Genomic DNA, 22883 nt, shown 5'->3' with positions numbered 1-22883 from the left:
TTATCCTGCAGCTGAGTTTCGTCTGCTCTTTCACACACGTGCCACACAAGCGTCAGCAAAACAAACGCGCTGACAGTCGTCATGGCCAGCTGCAGTAGCATCCAGGCAGCGGCAGAAGGGCAGCCAGAAGGAGACAAAGCGCTTATATTTACAACGTATGTACAGAACGTGGACGAGGAAGTCGCCCGACGCTAGGTGTGCCGGCCTGTTATAGGCACCGACACGCTGAAGTAGGAGGGGTAGCCCCGTTGTCGGACGCGCGCAGCGTCTTTGACGGACGCCTCCGTTGTCCGTGAAGGACGCGTCGAGTCCGGAAGCATTCATTGTGTTTGACGGACTCACACAGCGTATTTGCAAGGGACGCCAGCACACTCGTAATAGCAGCCTCGTTTCGGAGATGACGGAGGTCACTTACGTCACTACATATCTCATGTGACGTCACGAAAAATGCCGTCGCTTCTCCTATTCTGAAACGTCAGTGTTGCTGCGCAAGCAATGGGCCTAGATTGTGTGAGTGAGCATTCAGCTACACTTTTAAAATTGAATTAAGTATATATTCTACACTGCGGAATCAGGGCGTCGATAAAGCATATATAAACATCCTGAAAGAAATCTACAGGGGATCAACTGCTACCATAGTGCTTCATAAAGAAAGCAACAGAATACCAATCAAGAAGGGTGTAAGGCAGGGGAACACAATCTCCCCAATGCTATTTACCGCGTGCTTACAGGAGGTTTTCAGAAGCCTAGAATGGGAACAGTTAGGGATAAGAGTTAATGGAGAATACCTTAGTAACTTGCGCTTCGCCGATGACATTGCATTGCTGAGTAACTCAGGGGACGAATTGCAACTCATGATTACGGAGCTAGACAAGGAGAGCAGAAAGGTGGGTCTTAAAATGAATCTGCAGAAAACGAAGGTAATGTACAACCACCTCGGAAAAGAGTAGCGCTTCGAGATAGGTAATAGTGCACTTCAAGTTGTAAAAGACTATGTCTACTTAGGGCAGGTAATAACTGCGGAGCCGAACAACGAGATTGAAGTGACTAGAAGAATAAGAATGGGGTGGAGCACATTTGGCAAGCACACTCAAATAATGACAGGTAGATTGCCACTATCCCTCAAGAGGAAGGTACATAACAGCTGTATCTTGCCGGTACTTAGCTACGGAGCAGAAACCTGGAGACTTACAAAGAAGGTTCAGCTTAAATTGAGGACGACGCAGCGAGCAATGGAAAGAAAAGCGGTAGGTGTAACCTTAAGAGACAAGAAGAGAGCAGAGTGGATTAGGGAACAAACGGGGGTTAAGGATATCATAGCTGAAATCAAGAAGAAGAAATGGACATGGGCCGGGCATGTAGCGCGTAGACAGGATAACCGCTGGTCGTTAAGGGTAACTGACTGGATTCCCAGAGAAGGCAAGCGGGTTAGGGGGAGACAGAAGGTTAGGTGGGCAGATGAGATTAAGAAGTTTGCGGGTATAAATTGGCAGCAGCAGGCACAGGACCGGGTTAACTGGCGGAACATGGGAGAGGCCTTTGTCCTGCAGTGGACGTAGTCAGGCTGATGATGATGATGATGATGATGATGATGATGATGATGATATATTCTACGCGTTTGTTGTGTCCAAGCCTGCCTGTGGAGAGTCCTTGCCTACAGAGTAAAACCATAACAGGCTTAAGATATCCTTGATATTGTGATGGTGGTATAGTATGTAACCACGCGATGTATTTTCGAACAACATGACAATATATGTACAATACTATAGGAACACTCAATGTTCACGACATATTTTTAAAGCACTGTTCAAAGCTTTCTATGTTCTTCGAATTCAGTACCGGTACTGACAACCGACTCCACTCTTTTATCACTCGTGGAACAAAGGAATACGCATACACATCAAGATTGCATTCAGGAACCAAATACACAAATTGATTGCATGATCTGACATTGCTGGAAGGCCTGGGAACAAGATATGATGGTTTGGAGACGTCAAACCCTAACAGTGGTTTGGTGACGTCAAACCCCAACTGTTCTAATTATTAGCTGATCTCATTAGGTTGCGTCTAGCAAACAAACAAGTTCCCGATCGATCCTTCCCGTGTCATGCAAAAATAGTTACTTCTACCATTATAGGAAATACGACTCCGTGGCCTTGTTCTGCCTTTTGTTTTATGAAAAAACAAAACAAAAAAACGAACCCTTCAACTCAGAAGTTGTCTTCAGTCTTTTGCCTGGATTTGCACGTTTCACAAGGGCAGTTTCTAGAGTAGCTCTGCCAGCTTGCGTGCTTTTTTTTTTTTTTTTGTGCGCCATCAGAGAAAAATCTCTCACTTAATATTTAAAGAACAGGGGCCCAGAGACGACTCAGAAAACAACTATGCTAAAAAAAGTAATAATTAAGGAATCCTTCTGTAATCGGAGAAAGGGGGGCAGGTGAAGATTGGCGAGGGTGTGCCTGACGTCCTGCTTCTCGAGCTACCTACCTTTATTTCTTGCTTACTTTCTTTCTTGATTACTTTATTTCTTTCCTTCTTCACTTCCTTCATTTCTTCCTTGATTTCCTTACTTCTTTCTTTCTTGCTTTCCTTACTTCTTTTTTCCTTGCTTTCCTTCCTTATTTTTTGCTTCCATTCCTTCTTCCTTTCTTCCTCTCTCTTTCTTTCCTTCTTTCTTGCTTTCTCTTTGTTTCTTTATATATGTCTTTCTTTATTTCTTTAAGCATGGGCGCGTGTCTTAAGACATTCTAGTGTTTTAAGGCACTCGCTTTTGCACCGTGGCAATCCTGGTTCAAACCTCAGCTACCCTAGCCCATGGAAGAAAGTTTATTTTGTTTTATTTAGTATTTATTTTGTGCGCACGTTTCAGCTGCGAGTGAGGATTGATTTACTTATTTCTCAAATGAACGAACTAAATACAGCACGACGTAACACGTCCTAAATTTCAAACTGCGCGGCATGAAAAAGAAACCGAAAGTGACATATCAGTGTATAACCCACCAAATCTATAATTTTTACAATCTCTCCTGTACCCTCAAAAATTTTTGTGTAAATGTCCGTGTCAATTTTTGTGTGTTCTATTACTCTTGCTTTATGTCTTCGAGACTCCGCACTCCGCCTGCCCGCGCTGCATAGAGCGGTCACAAATCCAATCCAATACAACTTTCTTCCCGCTTGTACCACAGAACACCTGCTTGTACCGCTTGCAACACATTTCCTTCCTCCGTGACTTGCAGTGTCAGTGTGTTTGTTTTCGGTAGTTTTCAGTATTTTTGTATAGTGTTCAGGCGGGTTGGGCGATTAACGCAGGTTGTCATTTGTGATTGTTCGCCGACTCCGTCAGCCGAGAGTCGCAGGCGCGGATCACCTATCCGACGACCGTACGACGTTATCTTCAGTCTGTGAGGACGTGCCATGCCTGATCACGCGCGTCCAACTCTGCACCGACTGTGCGATTCGGTCAGCGGCGCGAACTGGCGCCCGACGCGGTTCGAGGACGAGCGGACGGTGAATCAGTACGCCTGCTGCGTGTGCCACGTCATTCCAAGCACGACGGTACTGCTGCCCTGTTCGCATGCTCTCTGCGAGCAGTGTGTGACGGGGTGTGCCGCCGGAAAAGGAGGCGGTAACATCTGTCCCCTGGATGCCGAGCCGTTCTGCGAAGATGAATGTCAGAAAATCAAACTCCCTGCCAAGAAGAAAGAGAACATGAAGGTTAGTGCTGCATATCTGGTGCCTCCCCGAGAATCGAAGGTCGTTGGCTTGTCCCCTACGTTATGTCAGGAGGTGATAGCACCGATTTATTGTGTTGAACGACAGCGGAATTTTTGTGGTAGCCGCCTTCTTTAGCGCAACGAAAACCTTATCGGTCAAAGTGTCTAATCACGAAATGGTAACGCGAAACGCTGTGAAACATATATGTTCTCGGTGTTTCGATTTGCGGTGACTACACGCTCCAACAGTGATAGGTGAGTGCAAAAGCTGTTTGTGTACTTCAGGATGGTGGAACTTGTTCTCGTGCGTGATTCACTTTAATGTGGAGTGTTGTGCAAAGAAAACAGAACACAAGGAGGATGCTCAATCTGTCGTCTCTATTAGTGTCCCTTCGTGTGGCCCTGTTTTTTTGTGTGCAATGAATGGTCCACAATCATTATGTGGGCGTGCGCTCCGATTTGCTGAACAACCGCGCACTCCGCAAAGGTAGCACCGCCTCTCATCGCGCAACTCACTTTAAGCAGCGCGGAATAGAACTGGTGTAGATATTGAGGTGCAAACTATAATTACGAACACTGAATATGGTGCGCTTGAAGGCACCAGATTATAGACAGCAAAGCGATCGACTCCATAATTCAGTTTCAAGGCTTTTCCGCCAGGCTGTGCCACATACCAGTTTTTTTTGTGTTAGTTTTGAATTCATAAAAAAATTTGGATCCTGCTCGCATCGCCGAAATTATGCTTCACAATGGCTCGATAATTCAGTGTTTTCATTTCCGTCAGGATCTAATTCCACCAGGAGAGGTGAGGAGTCCACACACCTCTCCCAGCGGTGCTGCCATTGTTGGAAGTATTCTGAGAAGGCCTCTTTGGGAATAGAGTTTAGCTCAGTTGTCGTTGCAGCCATAATGTCCAACGTTGTCTGAAATCACTCTCCTTTCAATGTCCTCTTGAGTTTTGGAAACAGCCAGAAGTCGCTGGGGGCCATATCAGGAGAGTAAGGAGCCTGTTGAACCACAGGAGTGTGACTTTTCGCCAAAAAAAAGTCAAAACCAGGTGTGAGGAATGTGCAGAAGCATTGTCGTGGTGGATGCGCCAGTTTCCTGTTGACCACAACTCGTGTCTTTCGCGCCTCACAGCATCACGTAGGCGACGGAGGACACCCCTGTAGTACTCTTTAGCGATTGTTTGACCCTGTGGTGTGTACTCGTGTGCCACACTGCGGGAGTCAAAGAAAGCACTCAACATCACTTTGAAATTGCTGCGCACTTGGCGGGCCTTCTTTGGTCTTGGTGGCGTGAAATGCTTCCACTGTGACGACTGGGATTTGGTTTCTGGGTCGTACCCATACACCCAAGACTCGTCACCAGCGATATTGGTCTTCATGAAGTTATAGTCACTGTTTGTGGAATCATGCATGTCCTGTGAGACTTCAACACGAAGTTGCTATTGCTCCACCGTGAGCAGTTTCCGCACGAATTTCGCCGCCACTCTCTTCATGGCCAAATCTTCGGTCATAATGCATTGAATGCGCAGAGAAAGTGCTGATGCCCACCTCTTCCGCAATTTCCCAGATAGTCACACGACGGTCCCGCATCACCACAGTGTTCACTTCGGTAATGACCTGGTCATTTCGGCATGTTGATGGCTGACCAGAGTGCGGCTCACTCTCCACCTATGTGCGGCCGTCCTTGAACCGGTTCTACCACTCCTTAATCTGTGTGCAGCTCATATTGTCACTGCCAAAGGCTGTCTTGGTCTTCCCAATGGTTTTCACTTGGCTGTCGCCCAGCTTCTGGCAAAATTTGATGTAGTAGCGCTGCTACAGTCACTCCGTCATTTTCTTTGCAATGAAAAACCGACGAGAGCACTTCGCAAGCACTGCACACTACATCACTCAAACACTGCGTCCTAGTGACTGACGCTATTGGCAGGTGGGAACAAATTTATTCACACATGTACCTGAAAGTTCTAGTTTGGCTGATGCAACTGCTTGTTTCAAATCCATCAGGTGCCCACAAAAAAAAAAAAGTCCTATACTTTTCTAACAGACCTCGTATATCCTGGTGGAAAGTTATAGCCAGTTGTTAATTCATGTTACGGTGGTAGCGCATTGGCTACGATGCTCGGTTTGTGGCACAAATTATTTATAGAATGTATTTTGTAGCATGTACTGTGAGGGTTTGATAGCAGTCAAGGCGTTCACACATTGATAGCAGTCAAGGCGTCACAATGTAAGGTCTGGGTGATGCCACTTGCACTTGAAAAACCCAGCTGTTTGATTTTATACAGAGCCCTCCAATACAGATAGGTTTCTGGCACGTAAAACGACACAGCACGTAGCTGTTGGTGGGTTGTTCGTGTGCTTGAACACTTTCATCTTGAGTCGCTATTGGCAAGTCGTTACTCACAAAACCATTTCAGAAGAATACCCAGAAAGGGGCATTAGTGAAAGAGCCAGCAAGCAGTTAAGGAGTGACATGCATGGATTTTTATTTTTGTGTTTGTTTCTTCACGTCTGCCCATTTGCATTGCTTCATTTTCTTTATGTGATTTAGGCATCCTCCGATATTTGTTTAGGAGAGTGCTATTTGTTTGTTTACTTGTTTATTAATTTATTCATGCATTATATGTCGTGAATACAGCATAATATATGCAAACATTTTCAAACGGTTATTAGTTATCTGAGCTCAAAGCATGATCTCTCAGGCTGACGAAGGAGGGGATAAATGTTTCCCCTCGGCCTTGGTCTTAGGCTGAAATGAATCTGTGAAAAGATCTGCACGGCTAAAAGGAATGATGATTTTAGACCCAATTATGACCAAACTGTGAGGGCATCTATGCACCGCGGTTCCTAAATGAGTTCATGTATAAGCGAGTTATTTTAGAAACTTGCTTTGAATCTAGAAATAAAAAGTCCAATGTCTGATTTTATTAATAAGAGACTAGATTTGCCGGAAAAATATTAAGTAATGAAATGTGCTGACATCTTTGGAATCGACTCAAGGGTATCATGTAGTGTTTTTTCACCAGGGCCACAAACAGATGACGCATACTCTAGCACTGACCGCATTAGTGTTTCATAGTGCTGTAATTTCAAATTACTTGTTCTAGAAAAGTTGCATATCTGGCCTAGTGATCTGCTTTCACTGTTTGTGGTGTATCAAATCCACGGTAAGCCATTAATGCAAATAAGAAATAGCAATGGGCCCGAGACAGAATGTTGAGGAACTACTGATTTCACGTCCATTGTGGAGATGCCTTGCCATCTGCCGTTACAATAATGGGTATGGTTAGTTACGAAAGAATCTACATGAAAAGACCAGGGTCAATATCAAGAGCACCTAAGTTACGAAGCAGTTAGAGCTTCAAATGGGTATTGTTCCATGCGCAAATGTATCTCTCCTTGTGTTATAGTTGAGGTAACCCTAGCAAGTAAAGCCTGGCAGCTGAACGAAGAGACTGTGCAAACGGTGCTTGATCGCACTGTTGTTTCCATTACTACGGCCAATGAATCTACAAAGGAAGTAGAAGCATCACAAGGACGAGAGAATAAAACAGAAGCTGAACTGCTAGCATGGTCGTCGTAACCTCTAACTGAAAATAAAACTATTTTTTAACTGCGTCGACTGATTATAACGCTGCTGAATGGCTTATCCTACACATTTTGATGATGAAGCCCAGGCACAAGTGCTATCTGCTCTGAAGGTAAAGTTCAAGCCTCCTCAAGTTTTTCTCTTAGCAATGGAGACCCATATAGTACATTGGGAAGTTTTGCACATTCTTTTCACATTCACATGACTAACTGGACTTGGAGAACCATGCCTCACAGCTGATGGGCTGAGGGACACTGTGGCAGGGCAGTGGAAGACCAGGCTTGCCAGGATAACGTCATCTCCGAGAAGATAATTCCAAATATCATCACAACTTGAAGTACTCTGAGAACTGCTAAAACCATATTGTGACGCTTTCACTTGATTTTGCATTATTGTAGACAATACATCTTCGTGTACTAAGGTAGAATCATCATGAAGTGTGTGGCCTTACCCGTGAAGCCTATTACAACGCACACATCTGTGTCCATGGGCGTCAGCAAGATTTTGTTTTGAGGGGTGCAAACCCATGTTGCATCGCTGCTCAAGGGAGGAGCAGTGATGTATATTTATTATGTATGATGTATTGTGTATATTTTTGCATTGTTTTTACTTCCCAAGGAGGAGATAAGCATTGGTGATGTCTGGCTAAGTGCAAATCCCGGTGTGCCTTGAGGGGGGCAAATGCCCCTTTTGCACCCTCCTGCCAACGACCATGTCTGTGTCTGCTCCTTTAATGTGCGAATATCTGTTGTGAGTGCGTAAAGGTATTGCCACTGGTCTTACCATTTCATTTATGCTTACCTTGCAGGTTCATTGCTGGAATGAAGCAGACGGCTGTGAGTTTGTGGGCACCGTTGAATCCATACTACTGCACTATGACAAGGAGTGCACCTTCCATGCCATCCAGTGTCCAAATTGCGATCAAAAAATATTGCGCACCAACATTGCCGCGCACTATGTTGGTGGGTGCTCCCTAAATACTTCTGGTGCACCTGGTGATCAGGCATACCGGGAAGGTAGTTCACCTGCAACTTGCGACACTACAGCGGCTCGGGATCAGTTGTCTGCTCTGCATAGACAGATGAGTGAGGTATTGGCCATATGCAGAACCCTGGAGTCTGTATGTTTTCAGAACATCGACTCTGCTGATGGTGGATTTGAGAGTAGTTTTATAAGTGAAATGAAGAGTATGGGGGCAAACATCTGCTCAATGGTCACTCAGCAACTGAATGCTGGTCTGAAGGAACTGCAGACAGTAATCACAGGCTCCTGCAGTGATCACCTATCAACAGTTCAAAGCCAAGTGAATGAGCTTGTCGAACAGTTCAGGGCCCACAACTCCCAATTGCAGGAAATAATGCCCATGATTAGTAACTTGGGATGCGAGTTGAGAGAACATGTGAACACAGCTGAGGCTAAACTCTCTTCTGGAATTACTGACACGCAAAAGTCCTTGCAAAGAGTGGTTGATTCCTTGCAGAAGAATGATCAGTCTTCCGAAGGGGACGGAGTGACGCCAATGGCCATTACGAGTGAAAAAGACGGTTCATGGCAGACGGAAAAGCGTTTCATACTGCAGAAGTTGGAAACCTTTGCCAATGCATTGCTGCCTACTCTAGAATTATTACGCGAGCAGAATAATCGGCATAATGGCATACCATGGGTGTCGAATGTTGCAATGTCTACCGAAGGCATTTGTCGAGTCATGTCGAGTGATCAATCTCTGTTTATGTTGCATATGACATTGAATAACGCAGAAAAAATATTTCAGATAAACTCAAGTATTTACCCAAGCTGGAGTCTCTGGGCATTTAGTGATTTATATATTCAATTTCGCTTCATCACTCTGAATGACCCAGAGCGTCGGCTTCGCGTCTCAGTGCACTGCATCAAAACATCTGAAAACCCTCACTTTCCATTCAAGAATGTCCGACTACAGGCAATGCGAAGTACTGGTATGCCGTACGAAATAGATTTTGAGCTATATGACAAAGCAGAGTGCCGCAACTGCGCGAAGCACGGCATTTCACATTTATGTGTATACTTTGAAATGTCAAAAGAAGAAGTACAGAACTATGTTAGAAACGGAAGGATTCTGCTGAGGTTTTTTCTTTAATAAATACGCTCCAGCTACATGTTAACGCGTATGCATGCACATCATATGCGCTTGCATAATTGACTGTTGAGTTCATGTCAAGTTTGTCTATGTTCACATACATTCAAGTGCACTTGAAGAGCGAGTGTACAGCGTGTGCTCGCTGAAAATTCAACGAACTTGTTGAAGAAACATGTTTTACTACTGCCAGATGCAAATAAATTTGCCTTGGAATAGCTTGTGCACATCATAAAATGGCTGGAAGCAATCGCTCTGGTGACTGGAAAAGTTGTAAGAGTGTGCTGGTGAAGGTATACAAGGACATCATATACATATTGCTAGCTCTGATTAAGATTAAAAAAAAAAATAAAATCTGCTCTCAAGGAAACTTGTACCTGCTGTATGTTACTGGTGAAGCCCGAACAGCGGCAAGCCGTTGCAAATGGTATAGTGCGCGCCGTTCACTTATTACCATGGACAGGCATGCATACGATATACAGGGTGTCCCACATAACTTCAGCCTAGAATTTGAAAATGAAAGACACTTCAGTGGCGAATTGAACCTAACGTGTACTACTCGCACTAGCCTGTAGGTACTCAGGCTATTTTTATTTCTCCTTGTACAAATAATTAGTAATTCTTAATTGCATAGTTTCTCTAATTATGCGCTTGAAACAAAAAAATATGAACGCCGAGATGTAGAGCACTTTCAGAAACCACCGACTAAATTGTTTGCCTGTACGACACGTCCAGCGCTGTTATTTTTTGTCCGCGGTGTAAAAAAGTCCGCGAAATCGAAAAAAAAAAAAGCTGTGTGACGGACCGCGAGCGCACTGCTATAGTGCTGCTATGGGCTTTGTTTACAACGCGAAAAAAAATGACAGCGCTAGACGTATTGTACAGGAAACAATTCAGTCGGTGGTTTCCGAAAGTGCTCTACATCTCGGAGTTCATATTTTGGTGTTTCCAGGCCATTGTATAAAAAATAGGTAATTAAGAATGATTAATAATTAGTATGGGGAGAAATAAAAAATAGGCTGAGAACCTACAGGCTAGTGCGAGTAGTATGCGCTTGGTTCAATTCGCCGACTAAGTGCCTGTCACTTTCAAATTCTTGGCTCAAGTTATGTGGGAGCCCCGCCGTGGTGGTCTAGTGGCTAAGGTACTCGGCTGCTGACGCGCAGGTCGCGGGTTCGAATCCCGGCTGCATTTCCGATGGAGGCGGAAATGTAGGCCCGTGTGCTCAGATTTGGGTGCACGTTAAAGAACCCCAGGTGGTCGAAATTTCCGGAGCCCTCCACTACGGCGTCTCTCATAATCATATGGTGCTTTTGGGACGTTAAACCCCACATATCAATCAATATACCATCGCGACGGCTTGCCGCTGTTCGGGTTTCATTTGACGCAGATAGTACATTTAATAAATAAGCACTTACTGTAAATTCACCTTTAATTAGCCAGCTTTTTTTTTTCATTCTTCCTCAAATCGGTAAAATATTCACTTCGTGTAGTCGGTCGCCTCAAATTATCACGCAATGAAGCATTTGTTTTAGCTGAAGTCGGCCCGATTTTTTTTTCAGAGCAAAAGCGCCCTAAACACGCCAATTATGAAGTAGACACGCGCTGCCCTACTGAAACGTTTCGCATGCGATGTCCAATAATTCCGTATGTTTCCATATACTTCCGTAAGATTATTACGGAAACATACGGAATTATTGGACATCGCATACGGATCGTTTCAGTAGGGTGGCATGTGTTTGTTCATTGTATACAGGGCTTCACGCTATTTGGTGGACGCCCATTAAAACACGCCACCGACGCGCATATCATCGGCCGCGATAGCCGATAATATGCTACATGGCCATGTAACATGGCCATGTAACAAGGCATCTGCGTACATAAAATAAACAAACGCTTGGAAGCACTCGCAGCAGTGGCGCGCTGGCGCTGCTCTATTTCATATAACGCGTGTTAACAAACAGGCATAATTCTGCCCAAAATAACTGCTTTGTTTTGGGGTTATACCTAAAGAATGAAGCCAATATTGCACTGATTCGAGCAGGAATAAAAAAATGGCCAATTAAAGTTATTTAGTTTAAAAAGGGTTGTCCTGAAAAAAAAAATACAGGTTATATGTGCAGTACGGTCAACTGTTAAAAGGAACACTCGAATAAACACCATTATTATTCTGCTCCTCGAACAGCTAGTGGACAAGGAAACAAAATCTTCATGCACCTCACTAGTCTGTCAAGAGGAGTCAGCACCCGTCAACAACCAGTCGTCTTATGCATATCGAAGCCGCACTCTGCCTTTGTAAGATGGAGAAGTCTGAACATGCTGTGCGTGCAGGTGTTCCATTTAATAGTGAGCGCGTCTGTACGCAGCTTCGGTAACGTCTCTGTTTATTCTATGAACGATAAGCATGCATTCAGCGCTACATTCTTGCGAGTGATCGGCGGCTGACCTGAAGGTCGTGGGTTCGACACCGGTGGTCGCACTTCGTTGGAAATGAAATGCCGGAGGCCCGCGTATTACTGCACGGTGTCGGAGAACCTTAGAGAGCACGAAGTGCCTGGTCGAAATTTTCGGAGCCCTCCACTGCGGCGTACCTCATATATTTTTTAATACCCTACAATGAGGACGAAATCGGTTTCAGTTTGCTTAGCAATCTTTTTCAACAACCGTGTTAAAGGATAACATTACAGTTACAGCTATTTGATGTTTTTTATACAATGGCAATGGTCAACACAACACTATCCAAATGAGATTAAAAAGTGAAAAAGATGCAAGGACAAGAATTCAAAGCTGCTGAAAAGCAGCTTGACGAAATTCACGACCCTGAAAACAGTTCGGCAGCAGACACGTGGTCATGTAGAAGGAAACAAATACAAGCTAATAAATATACAAAGTACAAGTAAGCAACATGAAAGCAAGACATGAGCTAGTTTGGCAGCAAATTGTAACGGCAGGTATACAATGTAAAAATCATCAAACATTGAAAAAATAAGGTATACATATGGAAGAAAAAAGAATAGAAATGAGCCCAAATGTATGTAACAAGAAGAAAAACACTTCTGTATAGCAATATTTTGCATATACAAAAAGATAGGTACATAACACGTCTCTTGTTCTTGCATATACATATAAAAATGCGAAAATGCACTTTTTTAATCGAACCGAACATGAAATACAAAATTGAAACCTGTACTTCACAAAACTCATAAAAAGTAACTCGGCAATAAACTCACGTTCATTGACTCTGTCTGAGATTGCTAATCAAATGTTCGTTCCACAACTTGTTTGTGAACGTATAAACCGGAATATCTTCGTTGTTTAGGTAATTCAAAAAGTAAGGCATCATATGCTTCAGACTTTTGAGACTATAATTCGTTCGCGAAAACGTGATATGCCATGTTTCTCTTTTCCTTATGTGGTAAGGTATTGCCGATTACTCTTATAGTTGACACAGTGTGAGAAATTGTTTTTACCCTTCAAACCATGCTTGTATTTAGCAAACAGATTGAACTCATACCGCTGTTCAACTTCAAGCACGATAAATATTGTGAATAAGGTTGATGTATAGGCGTCGTATGGAACACCTGCGATATGTCGTATTGCCTTCTTGTGGAGCCTGATCAATTTTAGTTTTTTTTTTTTTTTTGCGTAGTGTTCCCCCAGACGAAGGTACAGTAATTGATGTGCGATTGAAATAGGGCATTATAAATTAGGAGTACAAGTTTTGGAGAGACCATATTTCGAAATTTAGAAAGCACTCCCCATGCCTTGGCAAGCTTTTTGGCAACATTATCGACATGAGAATCCCTGTTTAAGTCTTCACAAAAAATGACGCCTAATATCTTGACTTCTTGACCTGTCTCGATATGTGGTTGATATTTTGGGTTTAACGTCCCAAAACCACCATATGGTTATGAGAGACGCCGTAGTGGAGGGCTCCGGAAATTTCGACCACCCGGGGTTCTTTGGCGTGCACCCAAATCTGAGCACACGGGCCTACAACATTTTTTCCTCCATCGGAAATGCAGCCGCCGCAGACGGGATTCGATCCCGCGACATGCGGGTCAGCAGCCGAGTACCTTAGCCACCAGACCACCGCGGCGGGGCGCTTGAACAATCTCAATCTTTTTGTCGCCGAGGTGTAAGTCTATGCTAGTATTATAGTTTTATTTGTTGGTTTTTATATAGGACAGTCTTTGTTTGAGCAGCATTAATAACCAGGTGATTCACTTCACTCCAGTTTTTTAGCTTTTCTAGCGTGTCCTGAGCTAGCATACTTAGATAAGACACGTCATCGGATTGAATGAAGAAGCTCGTGTCGTCAGCGTAAACTGAAAATTTGGCGTTCTCGCTAACTCTTACTATATGTCATTTACGTGGATGTTGAATAACACAGGGCCTAACACGCTCCCTTGCGGAACACCGGTGTTTATTTCTGATAGCGAAGAAGTTTTACTTTTAATGCTTACACATTGCCTTCTGCGCCCCAGTAAGATTCGACAAGATTTACAGCTACACCTTGGAAGCCATTAATGTTCTAGTTTTGTAAACAGTATTTCGTGGTGTATTCTGTCAAACGCCTTAAAAATCGATATATATATATATATATATATATATATATATATATATATATATATATATATATATATATATATATATATATATATATATATATATATATATATATATATATATATATATATACATATACACCAAGTGTTAGTTTTCTTTGCTCAAATCTCTTTAAGATGATGCCCCGCCGCGGTGGTCTAGTGGCTAAGGTACTCGGCTGCTGACCCGCAGGGCGCGGGTTCGAATCCCGGCTGCGGCGGCTGCATTTCCGATAGAAGCGGAAATGTTGTAGGCCCGTGTGCTCAGATTTGGGTGCACGTTAAAGAACCCCTGCAGGTGGTCGAAATTTCCGGAGCCCTCCACTACGGCGTCTCTCATAATCATATAGTGGTTTTGGGACGTTAAACACCACATATCAATCTTTAAGATGATTTCTTTTCGTGCTAGTAAAGGGTGCTCACTTGATAAATCCCTATCGAAAACCACATTGTTCTGGCGCAAGTAGAGAGTGTTTATTAAGATGATTTCTTTTCGTGCTAGTAAAGGGTGCTCACTTGATAAATCCCTATCGAAAACCACATTGTTCTGGCGCAAGTAGAGAGTGTTTATCACAGAAAGATACCATTCGCTTACAGATAACCTTTTCAAGCCATTTAGAAGGAAAGGGCAATATTGCGGTCGGACGGTAATAGGGAAAGTCATTCTCATTCCCCGATATACATACAACGCGCTAACGTTAGCGTGCTGCATTTTCTCGGGAAAATCTCCCGTGACTAGACACAAGTTGGTCAGGAAGGTAAGTGGACGCACTAGAGAGTCGAGTACGCGTTTAATTGGCCCGATTTGAATGTCATCGATATCGCGTGCTCTGCTATTCTTGCGACCCATAAAAGGGGAGTGTACTTTTTGTTCAGCTGCCGGTTCAAAAAATGCCGATTTCACATTTGATGTGCCCTTAAATTTTAAAATAGATCTCTTTATTCACACCCGACGTGCTGTTTGAGACCAAAGTTGTGAAATATTTGTTGACACTGTTCGCAAGTTTTTCACCGTGAAGTATTTCGTTACGCACCACGAGCTCCAGTTCCTTAGATTTGCGAGTGCCGGAATGTTGCAGAGGATTTATTTCGTGCCATAAAATGTCTCGACGAGAGCTTATCCTCTCAAATAAGTTGAAAAAATGAGAGTTTTTCTAACGTAAAGTTTTATTTAACGGGTTTCTAAATTTCTTGAATTCGGCCAGATTACTGCTGTCTCCACTTTTTATAAATCCATGGTATAAACCATTCTTTTTGCGAATAATTTCATGGCATTCACTTGTTAACCATGGCTTCCGAATTTGCTTTGAAGCTTTAGCTTAAAACAATGGTGGTATGCATTTTTCAATAGATGCATCAAAGTATCGCAAGCCTCGTCAGCATTCGTGCAGTTATACAAGGCACTGAAGTTTAACCCTGCAATATGGTGCCTAAATTGCTCCAAAGGTTTTGTGTTGATTTGCTGCAATTGCTAGGGTTCCTAAGGACTAGTTTTTAGGTGTCTAAAAACCCTATATTTCTTTTATAAGTCATGTACATAGGAAGGTGATCGCTTATATCTGATATAACGGAACCAGACGTCACGCAGTCATTTCTATTATTCGTGATAAATATGTCTAGAAGACTCAGAATGAACGCCAATACGAGTTGGCTCGTTTAATGTAACTGTACGAGTATAAGAATCAATATAGAAATTTTTGACACACCCATCGGGTGAGCGATAAACAACTTCATAAACATGGTTATCTTGGATTACTGCTAAAGCTTCGTAATCTGGTGTGATTGCTGCAAATTCCGCGAGCAAACTACAAGAAAGCTTTTCCGAGATTAATTGTAACACCCCCCCCCCCCTCTCGGCGGAAAGATCGATTCAAGTGAAAGCTATTATAGCCTGTTAACCCAAAGACTTCTTCCTCGCATGTGTCCCAGGTTACCGTTATCATACTGACGTCAAATCTAAAGGAAAATTCATCGAAAAACGTAGCGAGCTCGTCATATTTATTTCGAGCCGATCGAGCATTGCAGTCTAAAAATGGGAGGTGAGCACTGTCGTTCTGATGTGCGATAGCTTTAGGTGACGCCATGTAAAAAAAAACAGTAATATAAAAAAATGGCCCCGTATCCGCATGTTACACTGCAAATGTGGTCAAAAGACGATAGTCTTGTGTCTGGAGAGAGTGAACAGAACGTCTATTTGATGTTCTGTGCAAGGAAATAGGTGAATGGTATTCTGGAGGCGCTGCATTAAAGTGCCTCAAGCATGCAGTGGAGGCGAACGAGCGCATCAAGTCACGTCACACGTGAGACATGAGCGCTATCTGGTAGTTATCTTGGAAAATGAAGCGCGCACGCCCTGCGCAACCGTCTCAGAGGTGATAAGGTGTAGAACGCAAGGCGACGGGTAGGTGCCACCACCGTGTCGTCTTAGCAAAGCGTTGGAAACGCTTGCCTTTTCGTGCAAGCATTGCATGATCAGCGCAACGTGATAAACGCTTCGGTCCTTAATATTACTTATGTATGCCTTTTCTAGTAAAAGACACACATACATAATATTGACATGTTGTTATGGTGCCTTAGATTTGGCAATAGTTCGTTTTTAATTGACAATCGCACAAGTATGAACGCTGAATCTTGAGCAATATCGGTGGGCGCTGCGAATGGGGTGAGCCGTTTGGAGTATTGTTTGGCCATTTTGAGGCCGTTTAGGGTATCATTAAGGGTGGACGAACAGACAAATGTACAGTCAGACAGACCAAAATGATGTCGAAGGTCCGCGAGAAAGACTATTGTCTTTAAAAAAAAATGTATGGCAAGGTGCTCACTTCTTTACGAGACGAGGCTATTTGCAAGATGTTTCAGCGCGCGAACAAAGGATAAAGGACAGGGTAGACAGAAAGAGCGCTGACTTCCAATTAACTTTATTTCCCAGAGTGGCAAGAATTTATACTGCTAAAAAGGATGATGACAGAGCATGAAGGTAAAATGCAAGCCTAATCTGCACATCGGTAACAAAACACGTGTGGCGTGGTCCTCTATTGCCTCAAAGCCCAGCTAGGTAATCACGTTCAGCCTGTGATAAAGCAATCGATGATGTGCTTACACATTTATCTCCTAGCAAGTGTATTTTTTCGGCATCGATAATTTCTCGGGTAAGCTGGTCCCTGTGCCTTGCCAATATTGAGCACTGATGAAAGAGAGGGGTGCACCCACAATCTCGGCAATGAATGCCAAGATGCCCTTGTACCACATTGTGCACATTGTTTCGGTGTTCTCGGAGGCGGTCATTTATGCACCTGCCGGTTTGCCTGACATAGATCACCCACACGTCAGTGGGATCAAGTAAACGACTCCCACTGCGCATGGGACGTAGCGTGTCCTGTGCGCGACAGAGCCCGAGGCAGAATTTGCACGAGGTGCATTGACCCGTTTGCAAAGCCTCTGCAATTTTTTCGGGGCAGAAAAAACCACGAAAACGTTGGCGTCTCGAGCAATCTTTTTTAGCCTGTGTGATACGTCGTGCACGTAAGGCAGTACGACAGGCCGGCTCTTTCTGACACTGTTTCGCTTATCCAGTTTGTCGCCTCGCTTCAAGACAGTGACCAGCTTTTCGGCCACCGAAACGAGAACATGCGCTGGGTAACCACGAGTGTTGAAGATTGGGCGAGTTGTTTCGTCGTACTTGAACTGGTCTAGCGCATTACGGGGAAGAAGAAACGGCCGAGCAGACCGACACAAGAGGACAGAGCGCTACTGTCCTCTTGTGTCGGTCTGCTCGGCCGTTTTTTCTTCCCCGTAATGCGCTATACCAGTTCAAGTACGGGGTAACCAGGTTTGGTAAGCCGCTCTACTTGCAGAGCAAAGCTGTGGTGTACCAGCTCCGAGAACACCGAAACAATGTGCACAATGTGGTACAAGGGCATCTTGGCATTCATTGCCGAGATTGTGGGTGCACCCCTCTCTTTGATCAGTGCTCAATATTGGCAAGGCACAGGGACCAGCTTACCCGAGAAATGATCGAAGCCGAAAAAATACACTTGCTAGGAGATAAATGTGTAAGCACATCATCGATTGCTTTATCACAGGCTGAACGTGATTACCTAGCTGGGCTTTGAGGCAATAGAGGACCGGTCAGACGTGTTTTGTTACTGATGTGTAGACTAGGCTTGCATTTTACCTTCATGCTCTGTTATCATCCTTTTTAGCAGTATAAACTCTTGCCACTCTGTTAAATAAGTTAGTTGGTAGTCAGCGCTCTTTCTGTCTACCCTGTCATTTTTCCATTGTTCGCGCGCTGAAACATCTTGCAAATATGACTACGCACCAACTAGCCCAAGCTTCCACTCTTGTGAGGCGAGGCTACCTTCGCTCATGTTATTTAGATCCGCCTCACTGGTTATTTGGATTGCACGAGAAGTGTCTGTTTTACGAGCGAACACCTTGCCACCCCTGGTCCACGCAAATTGCCCATTCAGTTCTCGTTTTCGTGCAATCGTCAGCCCAAGCAGCCTCTCCAGCTGCGCGCACAAATGCTCGTTAATGTACACCGGTTGCTTTGTGGAAAAACCAAGGTCTTCCGAGTTTATCCGAGTTCGTTTTGCTTTAACCATGCACTAGTAGTGCATCACGGTTTACTCGGTAGTGTTGAATGACACTGCAATGTTCGAGTTTACAGAGCTGTCTTGCTGTCCGGAAGCATTTGAACGAGCAGTTGCACTTTGGGCTGGAACACGATGGCAAGCTTCAATGCCATGCTCAGTAATAGCGTCGCCTAGTGCGTCACCTATTTTAGTGAGCACCTGTGCGAGCTTTTATTTGGCTTCCTGTGGGATGCCTTTAATCTCAATGTTTTTGTCCCACGAATATTGATCTTGCGCGGTGATGCGCGTTGCGTTTTCTTGTGTCATATTTTTGAGATACTCAATTTCTCGCAAAAAGATTTTTTGGGTAGCTTTTAATGCTGTGTTTTCGCTCTTGATCTCTGAGCATTCCTTCTTGAGAGACTCATGTTCCTTGCTTACAAAGTCGAGACTGCTCTTTAGTTCCCTCATTTCTTTTCGAAATTCTCGCTTCAAGCTCTCCATCTCACTTCCCGTTTTGAGGTGCAATTCAAAACACCCCCGCCAACACCGCAAATTCACGAATAATAATTCACACAGTTTAGAACTACACTATCGGCAGCAGAGGCAACAGAAAGAAGAGCTTAGAAGTATGCAAACCTGTGAGACAACTAGAAGGTAAGCCTGTGCGCTGCTTGCTGCCCCTGCTGTCAAAATGTCGTGAAGCCGGCGTTGCGCTTCTTTATAGCAGCGTATCAGTGTCCACGCAGGCGCAGAAGGGTCCGAGTTAAGCCACGTAGGCGTGGAAAAAATCCTGGCTCCTACGTGGCCAGGTAATAGCGCCAGCAGTCCCGCTGGGCTAGAGCTCTGCAGTCTTAACGGATGCCGTACTCTACCACGGCAGCTGTCCTGGTATCGCCTGTGAGACAAGTAAAAGGTAAGCCTGTGCGCTGCCTACCGCCCCTACTGCCAAAATGTCGTGAAGCCGGCGTTGCGCTCCTTTATAGCTGCTTATCAGTGTCCACGCAGGCGCAGAAGGGTCCGATAAGCCACCTAGGCGTGGAAAAAAATCCTCGCTTCGACTTGGCCAGGTGATAGCGCTAGAAGTCCCGCTGTGCTTGAGCCCCGCAGTCTTAACCGATGCCGCACTCAACCACGGCAACTGTCCTGGTATCATCTGTGAGACTAGTAGAAGGTAAGCCTGTGCGCGCCTGCCGCCAAGGAAGGAAGGAAAATAGCAGGAAAAAAAACGGCAGGGAGGTTAACCAGCCTATAGGCAGCCGGTTTGCTACTCTGCAGATGGGAGGGGATGGGAAGATGAAAAGATAGAAATGATAGAGGGAAGAGAGATAAACACAGCACATTAGGCAGCACACGCGCGCACACTCAGTCATAGTCCTCTCTTGTCTTTCGTGGTGTGTGACATTGCTGTTACAGCCGCTTGTTCAAGTCCGTGTCGCGTAGAAATTTCAACAGTGCTTTTGTCACCTTCTGTTGCAATGTCTTCTCTCGGGCACTTGAAAGAATAGTGTCCACACACATTTGGCTGTTGTCGATGCGCACAAGAACGGACGCCAGTGACTTTCTCTGTATGTCATACAATGAACAGTCGCAGAAGATGCGGTGTAGCGTCAGAACGACAGGCATCGCAGAGAGCGTTGTCGGTCATTCCTATGACACATGAATAAGATTTTGTAAATGCCACCCCTAGCCATAAGCGATGAAGAAGGGTGGCTCCTCTTCGGTCGAGCCCAGTGGGCATGCGGAGAGCCATCCAAAAGGACAGGTGGTGGTGAAGCCGGCGTTGCGCTCCTTTATAGCTGCGTATCAGTGTCCACGCAGGCGCAGAAGGGTCCGAGTAAGCCACGTAGGCGTGGAAAAAATCCTTGCTTCGACGTGGCCAGGTGATAGCGCTAGAAGTCCCGCTGGGCTTGAGCCCCGCAGTCTTAACCGATGCCGGGATCAACCATGGCAGCTGTCCTGGTATCGCCTGTGAGACAAGCAGAAGGTAAGCCTGTGCGCTGCCTGCTGCCCCTGCTGCAAAAATGATGACCGCCGCCGTAGCTCGGTTCGTATAGAGCATCGGACGTGTTCTCGGAAGCTCCAGTCCCTTTCTTGTGGCAAGTTATCTTTTTGTGCACTTTTTTCTTCACGTTTGCATTACATTAGTACTAATAACGTCCCAAACTCTCTCATTGATATTATTGTCTGTATGAGCGGAGTTCGGCAATTTGTCTTTTTGTACACTTTTCCTTCTCGTTTGCATTGCATTCACTACTAATAACGTCACCAGCACTTTCATTGACATCATTGTGTGTACGAACGGGGTTTCGACAAAAGCGCTGGAAGCTAAGCAGGGAGGGATGGCGTGGGAAAAGAAAATACGTCATGCGCAACTCGCGACCTTAGCATTTCTTTTTTTTCTAAGGCACGGCTTTTCATTGCAATTGCGCGCACACGCGAACAAGTCGCGGCCTCCCGCGGCGCTCCCAGTAACTACCGAGAGCGCCATGCTCAAATCCGCCAATGGCTGATACGATGACTGTGACGGGTGATTCTTTAGCTTGTTCCGTCGTTTGTCGAGAAAAGAGAAAACAGTTTTTAGCTGTGACTTTGAGAATTTATCGCGATTTGCAGGCCACGTGCTGCGCTGTAGTATTTGGCTCGAGTTTTCTGGAAGCCTCGATTACCGATCAGCAGCGTTTTCTGACCACGCTCAAAAAGTATAGCAGAGCCTCTGTGAATTCGCACTTCTTTCCTTCATGATCATATGCTGGTTTTGGCAGGTTAGACGCGTTCTTGTTGGGCGCACTGACCATTCTCTCGTCCCTCTTGAAAACTCGGCTGAGTTTCTATTTGAGGGCAACACGGCAGCACCCTCAAGCGCTTCGATGGAATGACTCTTCAACATTGCCAATGAAAAGCCGACGAAAAAACATATTCATGCGTCGGATGACGTCGAGATGCAGCTCTTGCCGAGTGTGAACAAGATACTTTACTAAGTTTCCAATTTGTGTAGCGGACGTTATTTTCAACTCGCGCAACAATATTGAATCTGCATTAATAAAACCGCCAGAAGAACGTGTTGAAGAGCGAGCTGTTACTTGCCGACATTTTTTAGGGGCGAAGCTCCGTATAGCGGCATCCTTTCGTTCCTCGTGGTCGTAGTAGTAGTAGTGTGTAACCAGTCTTAGATTTTGACCTCCAAAGTGTCATTTAAAAATCGAATATTCCGCATATCTGAGGCACCATAACAACACGTCAATATTCTGTATGTGTGTCTTTTACTAGAAAGGGCATACATTAGTAATTTTAAGGACCGTAGCGTTTATCACGCTGCGCTGACCATGCAATGCTTGCATGAAAAGGCAAGTGTTTCCAAGCTTTGCTAAGACGACACGGTGGCGGCACCTGTCCGTCGCCTTGCGTTCTACACCTTATCACTCCCGGGAAGGGCGCTCACGCCGCGTGCTTCATTTGCTGGATACCTTTGCAAGTGAATTGATGCATTACTCTAGACTTAGTAAGTGAAAGCCTCGTTGCATCGCACACGCAAAAATTGATTGGTGTCGTGCGTCGGCGTCAACGCGAGTGATGTGAAAAATCTGCATGTGATGACATCAAAGCTCGCCAATGTGGTGACTTCATAATCACTTCATCACGTGACACTGCAGATTGGTCTACGTTGTGCCGGTCATGGGGGCAGGGCTAAACCCGTTGCTAAACCAGGTGAAGTGCCTCCAATCCTGGAGGCCATGCAAAAGAAAATTAGGTGCAGGGAGCGTCTGGAGGTGGTCGTGGCAGGATCAATGGAAGAGAGTGAGAAGAAACAGAAGGTGGCTTTCGCCTTCCTGTCGTTGAGTTGAGCGTATGAAAGATCCTGTGCATGATAACCAACCACAGGTATCACACTTTTCAGGAGCGCGCTATGACACTTGACGCATTGTGTCGACCAAATTATCTTTAGAGAATTGGCCACCCACCGTGGCGGTATAGTGTCTAAGGCACTAGGATGCTAATCTGTAAGTGGCGGGATTGAATCCCGGCCACGGCGATTGCATTTCTGACGGAGGCAAAAGTGCTTGAGGCCCGTGTTCTTCAATTTAGGAGCACGTTAATAAACCCCAGATGGTCGAAATCTATAATCATATCGTGATTTTGGGACGTGAAACTCCCGCAATCATTAAAAGAACTTGTTGCTTGGGTTAGTTGGCTCATACTGCTCGACTTCAGAGCGCAAGTTCTGCACGGGACAAAGAACACACACAGCAAAAGATACACGTTATCTCGCAACTAC

The 22883-nt window shown here is 44.8% G+C and overlaps 1 protein-coding gene and 1 pseudogene across 1 annotated transcript; one reads left to right on the top strand and one right to left on the bottom strand.

Annotated features, from left to right (window-relative positions):
- The first annotated feature begins 3221 nt into the window (after positions 1-3221).
- On the top strand, positions 3222-9793 carry LOC119163674 (uncharacterized). Its single transcript, XM_037415728.2, has 2 exons — positions 3222-3714; positions 8119-9793. Exons 1-2 carry the CDS (start codon positions 3415-3417, stop codon positions 9424-9426), a joined length of 1608 nt encoding a protein of 535 aa, XP_037271625.2. The 5' UTR covers positions 3222-3414; the 3' UTR covers positions 9427-9793.
- On the bottom strand, positions 4643-5554 carry LOC142772070 (protein GVQW3-like; annotated as a pseudogene).
- Positions 9794-22883: the final 13090 nt, after the last annotated feature.

This window comes from Rhipicephalus microplus, chromosome 9 (genome assembly GCF_043290135.1).
Source record: "Rhipicephalus microplus isolate Deutch F79 chromosome 9, USDA_Rmic, whole genome shotgun sequence".
Taxonomy (NCBI): Eukaryota; Metazoa; Arthropoda; class Arachnida; order Ixodida; family Ixodidae; genus Rhipicephalus; species Rhipicephalus microplus.
This window is presented reverse-complemented; position numbering and strand designations above follow the sequence as displayed.